The 14,671-nt window shown below is 36.0% G+C and overlaps 1 protein-coding gene across 4 annotated transcripts in view; it reads right to left on the reverse strand.

Annotated features, from left to right (window-relative positions):
* Positions 1–3,864: 3,864 nt before the first annotated feature.
* CRISPLD1 (cysteine rich secretory protein LCCL domain containing 1) overlaps positions 3,865–14,671 on the reverse strand; it is a 42,829-nt gene continuing 32,022 nt past the window's right edge. For 2 of the 4 annotated variants that reach the window (XM_054192864.1, XM_054192865.1), the window contains one exon: positions 7,086–7,520. In XM_054192864.1, coding sequence (XP_054048839.1) covers positions 7,293–7,520 — 228 coding nt within the window. In that variant the 3' untranslated portion in view covers positions 7,086–7,292. Of the gene's footprint in view, positions 5,506–7,085; positions 7,521–14,671 lie in introns of those variants that run through there. The other 2 variants (XM_054192868.1, XM_054192867.1) reach the window with 2 other exon arrangements.

The following is a 14,671-nucleotide window of genomic DNA, read 5'->3' on the forward strand; positions in this document are numbered from 1 at the left end:
CCTTTCTCGTTAACGTCTGGTTCTTTGACAGAATATGGATGTTAAGTTACTCAGTATATTAAAAGAGACATTAAGTCCTTTGCCTATGCTTTTGGCTAGTGCTAAATAAGAAGTTGGGTTGGAAACTCAGCCTTCTGGGGAGTCATAGACTGCAATTTTTATAGGAGTGGTTCTGAGTTGTTGTTTATGTGCCGTGCTGATATGAGATAAATAAGAGCTGAATGTCTTCTGGGAGACCACACTAGAGATGGTGGTTTTCCTTAAGTAAGTTTTATCTGTTTTGTTTGGATTGTGCTTCTCCAGGGATTTTAATGAAAACTACAAATTGAAATGAAGTATTAGCAGAAAATAAGTCCTAAATCAAAGAATGGTATTCTTATTGCGTAGTAGATGCAACAACACATCTTATTCAAGGTGTGACTTCCTAATTCCTAGGACAAATCTTTAAATATTACAAAACAATAAAAAATTGCCTTGTAACTTCTAGAAAGCTGCTTTAAAATTATGTGGGTTTTGAAGCTGCTGGAGCAGAAGCTTCAGAATATAAATGGTTTTAACATTAGTGCCAAGCAAAAAATCACTGCATCTGCATGATTTGCATATCACTGAACATGTTTGATATAATATGCTTAAATCCTCAATCAGTGGCAGAAGGGCAAGTCTTTATCAGCAATCCACCAAACCCTAGTTATTCCTTCTATTTAAAAATGCACACTGATCTAATTTACCCCGTAATTCTTCCTGGTTAAGAGAGAGGGGCTCAGAGCATTTCACAAAACTATTCCTTGGCTCGGTTATAGCTGTGCTGGAGTAGGACTATCACCTCCAGTACAGCAAGCACTAAATCAATTCATACAATGTACTTCTTTGTGTACCGAACTGGGCTAAATCCAAAATCTGAGACTAAGTCCTTTTGCATAAAACGATTGCTCTGTTTCTGTGCTTAGTGCAGCCTGCAGCCCCAAAGGTCTTGGAGTCGTTCTGACACAATAAAAGAAATGCTTATTCAGAAGACATGATCTTTCAGTAGGAAAAAAAATGACCCTCCACCAACAAGAAACAGATGGTTTTCAACAGATAAATAAGGAATGAAGATTGAACTGACTACAGGGAGATTTATTTAGCAACTGTTTCCAATTTATCTTTGGGATGTACAGTAGCAGCAATTTATGAGAAGTCAAAGCCAGCTTGCTATTTACGTTGCATATAAATAAGCCTAAGTGAATAATTGAGCAACTGAAGTACTTGTTTTTCAAACTATAGGTTAAGTTTGGAAGTCTTACTACCTCCTAGCATTTTTTGTTTTCTTGAGCATCCTAGAAATAGTGAGTACTACTACAAATTCTTAGGAGTTTCTCAGACTTTGGAATTAACTCCAAAAAGACATGGAAGCAAATTTAATGCAAGTTCTTTTGTTTATTCTAAGATGATACTCCTAATAAGGATACTGTCTTCATAAACAACATTCATTCAGAAATAACTGCAAACACACCAAATAAAGCCTGTTAAACTGCATAAGCAGTCTTTATATTAAATAAAATTTCAAGGAGATTATTGCTAATATTGCTGGTGTTAGCTGCGTCAATTTCTGCTCAGATGAAATAAATGGCAATTCTTTGAGCAACTGAATTTCTTACTAAACGGTTAGCATGTGCTGACATTTTTATTATAACACTTATGCTTTAAATGAAATTAGTGAATTTAAAAGCCCAAGAGTTATTGCCACTGGCAACTGAAGTCTTTTGTGTGCCTATTAAAAGATACAGCATTGCAAACTTATTCATCTTGTTTGGCCAGTGTATCTCAGTTCTTAACCAACAGCTTTGCTGCTAGCCTTCAGACGCTCACCCCATTGTTAGAAAAGACAAAAACAATATTGGGTACAGCACTGGGGGCAGATTGTGAATTGAATAACTTGTGTAATTATTCCAGAAATCACTATGAATAGTAAGACATGGAGCATCATGACTGGCTGTTTTGGTTGCATGTTCTTTACTTTCCTCCTTCGATCTCTCATATTCTCCTGTGCCTTATCATATTGAGCTGGTCTGACTGGGGGGCTTTTGCTAGCTTCTGAAAATTTAAGACTTGTTATTAGTACTTTTTGCAAAGTGCTATGATGATTTAATGATGTAGGCCTCTGTCTCCTAGCAAACAGGCTAAGATGAACAAGACATTTGACACAGACCATTGACCAGCTGATGGCAAATTTTAGGTATCGCAGTATCATCCTATGTTAACATGGAGCAGGAATCATGTTTTATTGTATTTTCACAGCCCCCTAGTACATGACAAAGACTTCTCATTCAATAACAATAATATCAATAATATCAATAGTAGCCATATATAAAATACTACTTCCATCATTTATTCCTGACAGCAAAGACAGGCTAAAGCTAAGGCTGACAGCAGGGCTGCTTTTCCCATATGCACAATGTATGTCTTAATAAAATCATATGCAATTTTCTGAATACTAAAGTATGCTATCATTTGTATATCTAAAGCTCTGTAATATGCATATGATACACTGAATGAGACAAAAATCTTCAGGCTTTTCATTCCTTGTATAATTCCCTAGAGTTCCACAGATGCTATAAAAAGCCTCAAGACATAGAAGTGTGACAGTACAGTATTTCATAGAGTATTTATATAAATTTCCGAACAGAATATTGCACTGTATGAATAATCTTTGTAACTTCCAAATATTTACATTTCTAAACCTGGCCCTTTGTATGACTACAGAAATTGCAGGAAATAAACCTTCCCTTGTGTATTCACAGGAAGCTGGGTTATCTGAGTTTTAAGCCAAATTCAAAACACACTTCAAAAGCAATTGCCACACAGAAGACACTGTTTATGTGAGTAACATGGTTACATCTCTGCCATATGAAGTAAAGTGCCGTGCATTTTCCTCAGCGTATGTATCAACGCACATCAAAAAGCTGATGTTACTTTTCTTCTTTTAAATCCACTAAGAATCCATAGACAGCTGACAGTCTGACATTTACATAAAACTTGAAACTGAGCACTTCATTCATTAAAAACCTGCAAACTTACACACACGTTATCCCAACCTGTGTTTCAGGCTTGGTTCCAAAAATACTTTATGTATAATTTCTAGATCAGACTGTCCCCTATGCAGAAATCAGACACAAGGAAGTCTGCAAACTCTCTAAAATTCCTCAGTATCCACAAAGTTTAGGGAATGTTTCTTAGTTTCCTTAGTTTATGTCCAGCTAGTACTATGGGCTGCCTGCTGACATTAGTATGGGTCCAAGTTCCCTAAAAAAAGGTACCCTCATAGAATCATAGAATGTGTTGGGTTGGAAGGGACCTCTAAAGGTCATCTAGTCCAACCCCCCTGCAGAAAGCAGGGTCATCTTTAACTGGATCAGGTTGCTCAGAGTCCCATCCAGCCTGGCCTTGAATGTCTCCAGGGATGGGGCCTCCACCACCTCTCTGGGCAACCTGTGCCAGTGTCTCACCACCCTCATTGTAAAGAACTTCCTCCTAACATCGAATCTAAACCTACCCTGCTCTAGTTTAAAACCATTGTCACTCGTCCTATCACTACATGCCCTTACATCCTCAGGTAGCTACCAAAACAGTGAGAGACTGTTAAACAATTATCTGTTTGGGTCTGACCACTTTCTTTCATACTAACTCTTGTTTAGTTATGAAATTAACTATTCCAGCTGGATGGGATGCAGCACAGCAGAGAAATGCCTCCATTGATCCTAACTGAAAAGCTCAGCAGGCAAGTGAATTATGCTTGACAAAAACGATGTCGACTGCTTGGCCCTACACTTGCAATGTTTAGGTCAGAAAAAAAAAAAAAGTAGTAAATTTTGGGTGGCTGTTATTTTTTTCTTCATGAAGCAGGACAAACAATTCAAAAATAAAGGCCACCAAAAGTACTCTTACTATGTAAATTAATTTTATTCGAAACAGATTAAAAAACTAACAAAGCTTGCCTAACTACATGAGGTAGTACATGTAGCAAAACAGAAGGCAGAATATAGTATTCTGAAATATGAAGAATACAAATAAGTTTACAAGTTGGAAGGAAATAAATTCAACAACAGAAACAAAAAATACCAAAAATAAAGTTTAACAGCTTTTCAGTCTTAAAGCACCAATACACTTTTCATAGAAAGAAACATAGTATCACCACTACATGTTCTTCATATACCATTGTATGGTAAAATTAATGCACAAGGCTGTTCACCATAAATGCATTTTTGAAAATAGTGAAGCAACAAATGACGTAATTGTCACTGGGCTCCGTATCACTATACTTCCTGGCCTGCAGGAGTATTTGCCAGGTCATGAGGAGCAAGGCTAGCCTTTGTTACCATTTTCTTTAAGGTTTTTTTGAACATTTACCCTCATATTAATGTATAGTATACGGATACCATGTACAGCTTAAGGCCTCAAGCTTGCAAATTTTTATGTATGTGTACAATTCCATATTTTTGCTGAAACCAAATTTAGGTAAATTGAAGGAGTCACATGGCAAAAATGAAGCATGTATGTTTGCAGAAATGCATTGCAGAACCGATGGCTTAATCCTTAATTTCAGGTTACTCCATCTCTCAATACGAAAATTCTCTCAGGTCCTTCAAGGTTATATATGTCTATCTTTCATTCACCCATCCCAAGACAGCTGAATATCTGTGAAGGACTGGGACATCATGAATTGGTTATTCGAACTAAAGAGCTTAGCAGCATTCAATAAACATTTCATTAACATATGTAGGAAATAATAAACATGAATGACCCAGTCTCTTAAAAATACTTCTTTAAAGGAAAACATGCTAATGTGACCCAGGACTTCCCTATATTTTATATTTTCCATTTTATTTCAAAATAGGTATTTGTATTTATTATAATTAGTGTGAAAACAGTCTAGCTCTTCATTTATGCTTGCACAGCTAATGCTACTGTAAATCATCAAAAAGTTATATATATATTTATTTTACTTTAAGGCATGATTTATTATATTGAATTATTGGGATGGCTTCTTTTATGTACATTGGAAATAAAAACTCAGGCCTCCCTATGGTATAGTTTTAAGGTTACTGTTAGTGGCATATATAAAGCACCATACAATAATATATTCAGATGAAGAAAACAAAGAACATTTATGAGCTTTGAATTAACTGTATAGGAGTAACTGCTAAGAAAATATAGCAATATTTAACACAGGATTCAAAATACTGTTATATATCATTATAGATTTTCAAATGAATTTTTCTCCCATGTTTACTTTTACAGATATTTTCATTAAGACATATATGTAATTTAAACTTTTTGGTGGAAAGCAGTATACATCTTCTGTACAATAATGTTACAGCTTTATACAAATTTTAGGAATTATAAGAAATGGCCTTTATTATTCTCTTCCAAGTGCTCTGGTTTCACTTGCCTGTTTTACGTTTTACTTGCTAGACTCAAACAACAGCAAATACTCTGAACGCCTTGCTTCCTGGAGGATTCTGTAAACTGAAACATAAAAACATTCCTGATGTTATTTTTAAGACTGCAACACTCCAATGACAACTTTGAATCGTTACATACAATTCTAGCATTTTGCGACTTTTCTTGTGACTGCTCATAATTTTAGCTAAGATTTTTTTTTTAAACCGTTACAAATAAAAATTACATAAATCTCAGATTAATTTCTCTTCCAAGCAGATTCTATTTTTAACATAAAAAGAATTAAGTAATCCTTTGTCATGAGGGATTCTGGTTTAAAGAATAAAGTTCTATTGAAGCAAAACACTAAAAAAAGGTTTTTAGGCAAAAGAGAAAGTATGCATCTTATGCTCACAACTGCATTAACTATATTTGGAGAGAACTAGGAGACCTGGGAGACCACTTGCTTGTTAGTTGCTTATATGCTGAAGGATAGGTTTCTAAAGAGAATATTTGACAAAAGCAAAGGAAATGCCTTCTGAATGGATAAATATCTGCCTTCAAAGTAAGTGAAACAAAAGTCACCAACTGCAATGAAATTTTGTTAGAATAAGTATTTTTTGTCTTATAAAGTGAACTAGCATGTCATACTTAATGGTCTTATTGTTTTCTCTTTTGCAAACCCTGTCTGGGGCGTATCTGGGAAAGAAAGGGAAATGGAGGTGAAAGTAAGGAAGGGCACGATGAAACAGGTTGCCTGCGAAGGGATTACAATCCATTGTCTTCTGCTTCACAGAAAACTTGCACGGGACTGTTTTCCAAACCGCTGACCTTCCAAACTTTACCAAGACAGTAAAAATAATGATTAAATTTGCGACACTTTTCCTGGCTACATCTCTACTCAATGAGGAGAATTATATGGAGAACAAAAGTATCAGTAAGGAAGCATTCTTTCTGAGGGAACTGGATGGTCATGGGGAAAGGCCAAAGACTATGTAAATTAAGTCATCCACTAAGCAAAGGAAATCTGTATGTTTCCAGGTTTGTTGAAAGATTTGAGGGAAAGAGGCAAGACATCCCCACACCTCCAATTAAAAATAACAAAAAAATACTCTATCTTTTCCAACTTCCAAGTTATCTACAGAAACTTTTGGAGTTTTTTTCCCACACAAATTTCTTGGAATGCCTATAGTTTTAGAGGTAACAGTCATTCTTAGCTTTACAGGACTAAAAGACTGGTACAAGATTCTTTTTTAATGTAATTTCTCTTTCTTCCTTTAGAACCTGGAGACCTCTTTCAGGGATTAAATTTACACTGCAACACACAGCCATGCATTATCATCACAGAATGCAGGAATACACTGAATATAACCAAAAGAACTTTCGCAGCATCTCCAAGTCTTTCATAAAAACGCTGTTAAAAACAGTCAAACCATTAAAAAAAAAGAAATTAAAAAATGGGTTTTAATGATTGTGAATTTTAATGTTTTTGAATATTACTTATGATACAGGCTCACTGATTCAATACCATGTAAAGCAGTAATGAACATTTCATCATGAACCAATGAGCCTGCATGAGCTACTGGTACACATCTATGCAGATCCTCTAACTTGGACAGAATAAATCACTCATGTTAATTTTTAAAAAAATCCCAAAGAAAGCAAAGGCAATTTTCTTATCAAATATTGTGTTAGTTGCAAACAGAACCAGCAAAGTAAACAAGAGGGTTATTTTATTTCATAAGCAGCTTTTTAGAGTAATGATTTATGAGCTTAGAGGAGGCAGGCAGCTCTGGTACCACAGCTTCTCCAAAGTCACCACAGCTGTTACACAAGCTCTGTAAATCACCCATGTTGGCTTATTTGTTTGGTTTCTAGCACTGCCCCAGGTACAAACAGACACAATGCAAGACTTTGTAAATCATATCGAGGTGAAGGGTAAAGTGTAATCTTTGAAACTGGGCTCTGTACCTTTCTGAATATATCCCATTTTGAAAGGAAGCAACGTACACCTTCCTTTTGTCTACTGGCATAACATCAACATAACCGCCCTGGTTGCGAACTACACCAGCATGTACTGCTGCCCGGCAGATACTGGATATCTAAGAAGCAATGAGGAGAAGATTAGTTTTCATTCATCCTTTTATTTATAAAGACATTTAAACCAAGTTCTAGGAAACATAAAATATTTATTGCATGACTCATTTTACTAATCTTACAGTATTTAAATCAGTTTCATAGGAATTAGTTCAGTTTATAGGAATACAGACACTCCTTCTTCAAAGATCTCCTGCAGCATGGCCCCAAAATAATTTATTTCAGGCTATTTCAGTTCAAAGATCAGGAACACATTTGAATTCTTGAGCCTTTCAAAAGGCCCTATCAGCCTTCACTTCAACAGCAGAGAGGTAGTAAAACCCAAACCTTAGTCAATTATTATAGATCAGGAGATTTAGTTTAATCTCCAGCTAGAGACAAACAGAGAAAATGTAGAACAGCAAAGGCACGCTGCAGTCATATGTTTCTAGGAGAATGTCCCACCCTAAAGGAGAGGGATAGACTGCAATAATTACACCTCTAAGTGCTAAACCTCAAACAGCAGTGAAGTGATCCATATTCAAAGGGAACATCACAATTTCCTATCCAGGCATGGATAAATACTAAAAGCTAATTAGATTAAAGGTAGAATGTGAACATCAAACAGAAGGATAAAGTGTACCGTGATGAAGTTTGCCGATGATAACAAACTGAGTGGGGAAGTCGACACTTTGTAAGGGAGAGCCATCCTACAGGAAGACCTGGACAGGCTGGAAGAGTGGGCTAACAAGAACCTGATGAAGTTCAACAAGCACCAGTGTAAGGTCTTGTACCTGGGAAAACATAATCCAGGAGTGCAGCACAGGCTGGGATCTACCCAGCTGGAGAGCAGCTCGTTGGAAGGAGACCTGGGGTCCTGGTGGACATCAAGCTCAATATGAGCGAACAGTGAGCTGCTGTGGCAAAGAAAGCCAACAGGATGCTGGGTTGCATCAACAAGGGCATCACCAGCAGGGATGGAGAAGACATTACCCACTCTACTCAGCACTTGTCAGGCCAGACCTGGAATACTGTGTTCAGTTTTGGTCCCCACTATACAGAAAAGCTGCAGACACACTACAGAGGGTCCAGAGAACAGCCACCAAGATGATCGAAGGACTGGGAAGCCTGCCATATGAGGAAAGGCTGAGAGAACTGGGTTTGTTCAGCCTTGAGAAAAGAAGTCTTAGGAGAGATCTTATGACCATGTTCCAGTAGTTAAAGGGTGGCTACAAAGAAGATGGATACTCCCTTTTTACAAGGAGTCACATGGAAAACACAAGGGGTAATGGGTACAAGTTACTGCTGGGGACATTCCCATTGGACACAGGAGGAAAATTTTCCATAATGAGAACAATCATCCATTGGAATAATCTCCCCAGGGAGGAAGCAGATTCCACAACATTGGGCACTTCTAAGATTCGGCTGGACAGGGTGCTGGGCCATCTTGTTTAGACCGTGCTTTTACCAAGAAAGGTTGGACCAGATGATCCTTGAGGTCCCTTCCAACCTGGTATTCTGTGATTCCATGAAAATTTTCTGTGAAGTTAATAGCAGTTTCATCTGAGTGCAATCTACATTCTCTGGCCATTAATTCCTCTCATGAACCTACGTAGCATAAATAATATCTACAGAAGGATTGCTCAGTGAAAATCTTGAAAATGTTCATTTAAATAACTGATTTAAACTTGCAGTCCTCTGCTACTCTTTCAGCATTTTAAAAATTAATTGTCATAAGAATGAAACTTCTTATATCGTCCAGAATGTAGGTTCCAATCTTCAACACACAGCACAGCAAAGTGTAGTTCCAGCTACAGTGAATCTCCACTTAAAGCCAAGTAGTTTTTTCAGAAAAAGTCTTCACTGCAATAGGTCTCTCCACAACCTTAAAAACTTAGCCAATATAAATATCAATAGCTGGTCACACAGACCACTATTTAAACAAGAATTGCATTTCTTCCAGTTATTATTGGAATAACTCGTGTCTGTTACCGTAGCTATTTTCTAATCGCAATGCTATATAAAATCAGGAATTTTAAATAGAAATTTAAATGATTTTCCTACTCTCATTCTAAGCACAGAACTTGCCGGTTTCACTGTTAAATAGTTTGTATTTTAATGTTACAATATTTCTAGGATTAAAGATTTGAAATTGTTTATGCAAAGAATCTTTTGCAAAGATGCTTTAGAGTTTTTCTCTTCACACAGCTGGCTGCAGTTTCTGAACATGCCAGAAGGGAGGCCACTGATGTTCCTCTGTACTTTCTCTCCTCCTCACCAGGCTGCAAGAATTTTGTTATATCCTGAACACCAGTAGCTGCCTAATTTTTAGGATTACAGCATCCTATATGTACTCATACTATGGGAGTAACATAAGATCAGACCATGCAATTTCAAATACACAGGGGGAAAAGGGCCTCTGCAATACAGGATTACAGTCTAAAGAAACAAAAGATGAGGTTTACAAGCAATTAACTACAGTGAAGAAGTAGAACACTATTAATTACTACTACTATAATGTAGCAGCAACCTTGTTTTCAGTTCACATTGGAGATATCAAAAAAAAGCTAGAGGTACAATTGGGGAGAAAAAGATCAAAGTTTGTCATCTCTGTAATACTAATCAAAAGGCTACATTTCGTGTACATCATTAGATAGGTAGATACCCTCATAATTACATTTGAAGGTAGCTAGGATACTGGCTGTTCCAATGTTATTTGGAAGTTTCTAGTCAAGTAAAAAAGAAAGGAACGGTCAAGGGATCAGGATTTTGACAGAATGGGTTGACTACTTGTTGGAAACTATTTCCAGTAAAGGATGGGGTCATTGTTAGGGTCGGTAGCGCAATTGGTTACTGGATCAATGAAGTACAGCTAGGCTAATGCACAACTTTTTAAAGCTAAAGGCATAAGCTTATATGAGAGATGTGAAAAAGGAGAGGTCAGAAGAATGGGGTTGATGAGGCCAACTCAGAGGCTATTTTCATCTTAAAAATAAACTGATATTCTGATGCTGCATCCACATGAGACTGGAGAAAAAAATGTGCATACTTTTTGAATATATGAACAACTCAATGAGTATAAATTCATAATTATGAACTAGCTTGTAAGAACAGAGATGAATAAATGCATATAATTTTATTAATATATAGAGAATATAATTTTTTTTGGGAAAGTATTTTCTGCTTTGAGCTTTCAAGATCTTCTCATTGGCTTGGCAATCTTCATCGAAATGAAATCAGTTTCTTGTACAGATACCATATTATTTCCTACACTTAATAATATTATGTCATCCTGATCACACTTCCTTGAACTGTTAAGGTGAACCTCCTGTTAATTTAAGCAGAACATGATTTCACACAGGTCTATCACAAATTTCAGCATATTATTGGTATTTTACATTAGCAGCCTTATACAGCTTTCTGGAAGTCTTCATCAGAGATTTGGGTTTGTTTCTTTAGTTTTGACGAACTCTTTCCAAAGGATATATAAGGCAGTATTTTTAAGTTAACATAAGCATTTCATACAGCATTATATGACCCTGCTTTATTGCTGTATTGTGAACCCTCTGAAATTTGTTAGTATTTAACAGGTCATAGAATCTGAATACCAAGCTACCAAATTTTTTTCCTTCTTCAGCTACTCAGCAAAATACCAAATAGCTACCACAGCATAGCAGTACTCCGCAAAGGCATTTTAACCACAAGCATCTCTCCCTAACCATCGCAGGACTCTAGTACTATTTAATAGGTTTTTTACATCATATTGTTTATATTTTACCACAGCAGAGAATTATGAATACTTTTGCACAAGTATTAGGGAAATATTTCCATATATGGTTACTGAAACAAAAACTAATATGGCCAAAGTCCTCAGATGGTATGAAATTACACAACTCCATCAAATTCTTTAGATAAAAGACCTTTGTTGATCTTTAGCCCCCAAAAGGAGGCTCAATTTTTTTCTATAATTGCTCAATCAACATCCATAATGTGGAGTCACTATTGGTAAGAGATTGTCTTTGGGCAAATGTCGCCTACTGTGAAAACAACAGGATAAATATAAACCTTCATCTCTTTAGAAAGTCTTATAAGGCAATTGGAATACAGTTGAGAACTTCTACCATATACACATCTAAGATGTGTCCATTAAAATAAAATTTTACCAAAAAAATCTGCAAGTGGAAGAATTTTCAACTGAACTGTTGTAGCCTCTCCTTCTCTCTATGAAAAAGTTTGTTATTTTGATATCTTTATAATCCAGGACTAATAACAACAACAAAGGACCATCCCTGTACAGGCAGGTGCTGCAAGAGCATCTCCGACAGAGTTCAGACAATCCCATCATGCCTGACATGATTCAGTTCTTGGGAAGGTTTTTATTTTATTTCACAAATGAGATCATATTGAAAAGTGCTTTAAAAATACAGGTATTGTTAAAATGCTTGTCAACATGACATGATTCTGAAATTCCAGAAATAAGACTCAAAAAGTTTTAGACAAAATGGATTAACCAAAGTTGTAAGGTGGAACCAACTCTACAGCACAAGACAGGGGGAAACTTTCTTTTTTTCTTGGTCTCCCAGCAAGACAAAGCATTGCCATGTGAAAACTCTTAGCAGTGGGGCCAGCAGGGACACAAAGTACAAAAGGTGGTGATGTGTTTGGGCCTACTACAATTCTCATTCATACCGTAACAGCTCTATTCAGAAAATGAACTAATTGTACCAAAAACTCAGAATAAGAGATACTTTTGCTTTAAAAAGCTTGCAATCTCCTTCAAGACAAGTGAAACAAAAGGAGATCAACTGAAAAATAGAAGGTATAGAGCAGAGAGGGCTGGGTATTACATGAAAACTCCACACACACATAAGTTTATAGATGCTGTCTATATGAAACATGGCTGTGATTTATCTGCCACTGACAAAGAGACAACAGGTAGCTGACTGGAAGAATGGAGGATGAAATAATGGGGGGTTTTATTTCAATCTAGTTAGGGACAGTCATTGCAATGTCAAAGAAAAGAAAGAACGGGAGAAAAAAGGGTAAAAATTCTGTAGGGCGCTACTGATAAACCAGAGAAAAACCATTCTCAGGAGCTGGGAGGAAAAGTAGTCACCATAAAATATGAAATGAGTTTAAGAATCAATGTCTCTGATCAGACCTAAGTCAGAAAAGGAAAGGTTTAACTAGGTTCTCATGAATACTGCAAAAATGGTTTTGTAAACATATCTTTTTGCATTAGTGACATCTATTAATCTTATTTGCTTTTTTTCTTAATATCTCTGCAAAATCTTAATTCATGAATACAAGTCGCCTAAGCAGTAGTGCAAATAAATAGTCATGTGCATATATGCATACATCCACGTATATACATATGTACTTTTGAAATAAAAGAATGTGCAGGAACGTCACAAAAACCCCATCTGTTTTGTGTAATCAACCAAGTAGATCACGGACTGCAATTTCAAATACACTTGCTATGACAAGTGAACAAATGAATTCTCTGTATCTATGGACAAATCTGTTTGTGAATACATGAAAAACTGCAAGAGAGGACACACTTATTAAATAGACTATTCTCTATAAATACTTCACCTGAAACTAGTTTGGTAATATATTATAATGCACAAAATAGTCATATTATTTAGTGAAAATTACAATAAAAAGTATCTTTAAAATAATTTAAATATTCGCAATAAAGCAACATTGTAGAAAATCACAGAATGCTGATACCATTGATGGAAACATCTGCACAAATATAGGTAGGACACACCTGTCTAAACCTGAGCTAGATGCCCAAGGACCCTTCTGTCCGAAATGGAGAGGAATAGACATCTCTATTAGGCAATTCTTCTCATACTGTGGTAGACACTCTGAAGAAATCATGAATTCTGCTCTGCAGATGCCTATTTATCTCCTTTACCACTAAATTGTATGTACTACAAATCACTATAAACATAACCTAGAACACCATCTGAAGTTGATAAGAAGACTCCCATCCCTGGTTTCTTACCTGTATTTATGTCCATTTTTTTGTAAAAGCAGTATGGCTGCACACATTTCTATATAATAATGAGATAGTACATCTAAAATAATTTTAAAGCATAACTCTATAATACTAACTAAAGTCATCCGGGACTTCTCCAACCAAAGTAAATACATATTCTGAGACATTATCCTGTGTATGTTAAACAGAAATGGGTCGTCTTTCTCCTGCAACAAAGTCTTTTCTAACTCACGGGAAACTTTGGCTGTAGCCTTTGATTGGAAGCACAGAACTGAAAGAAAATCGTCTTCCACAAAATGGACTTTCTTTGAATCTATTTTCACTGCTCCCCTTATACACATTAAGGACCCAGTTCCACATGCGCAACTCAATTTAATTCCTGAACTGGAAGTACTTCTCGCACATGTAACACGCACAAGAGTGTTTTCAGGACAAGTTACTCAGGTACTCTAATGGACACTAGTTAGTTTCAAAGTAATGATGAATACATATTTGCATATTATTTTCACACATTTCAGAGTGCTGGAAAGAAATGAAAAACATCATCTGACCCAGCTGGTTGCCATACTATTCCTTATGACAGACAAAAGACAATAAAACACAGATTTAACTGGCAAAAATCTGAACTGCTCTCTCTGCTGCTACATCCTGGCTTCTCCATAGAGATATCACAAAAGAGGGGCATAAAAAAAAGAACTTTCTTTTAATTGTTTCTACCTACTTCAGAACTAAACATGATGTAGAAATGACAGAAAAAACCTAGTTTACTAGGAAACGGAATGACAAAAAAAAATACAATATCAGTCTGTTAAAATAGTACAACAATGTGAGATGCTTTATATAGACATATCAAAATCCTGCTGCAAATATTTAGCTATCTACACAGATAAGAAATATCTAAAATAATGAGACTGCGTACATTTAAATTCAGAATAATTTTTTTTTTGTTAGTTTAATCTGACGGAAGTTATGGTTGCATCAAGTCTAGAGAGCAAGAGTTTAAATGAGTACACAGTGGCAATACCAGACAAATCAGTGGGAATTTTGATAAAAAATTGAAAATATGGGTCCAGAGACTACTGAAGTCTACACTGAATTTTCAAATAACTTTCCATATCTGAGTGCTACTAACTTAAATGGGAGCCTCTGAAAAAGAGCTTTTGAAAAGAC

The sequence above is a fragment of the Rissa tridactyla genome, chromosome 2, assembly GCF_028500815.1.
Source record: "Rissa tridactyla isolate bRisTri1 chromosome 2, bRisTri1.patW.cur.20221130, whole genome shotgun sequence".
Classification (NCBI taxonomy): Eukaryota; Metazoa; Chordata; class Aves; order Charadriiformes; family Laridae; genus Rissa; species Rissa tridactyla.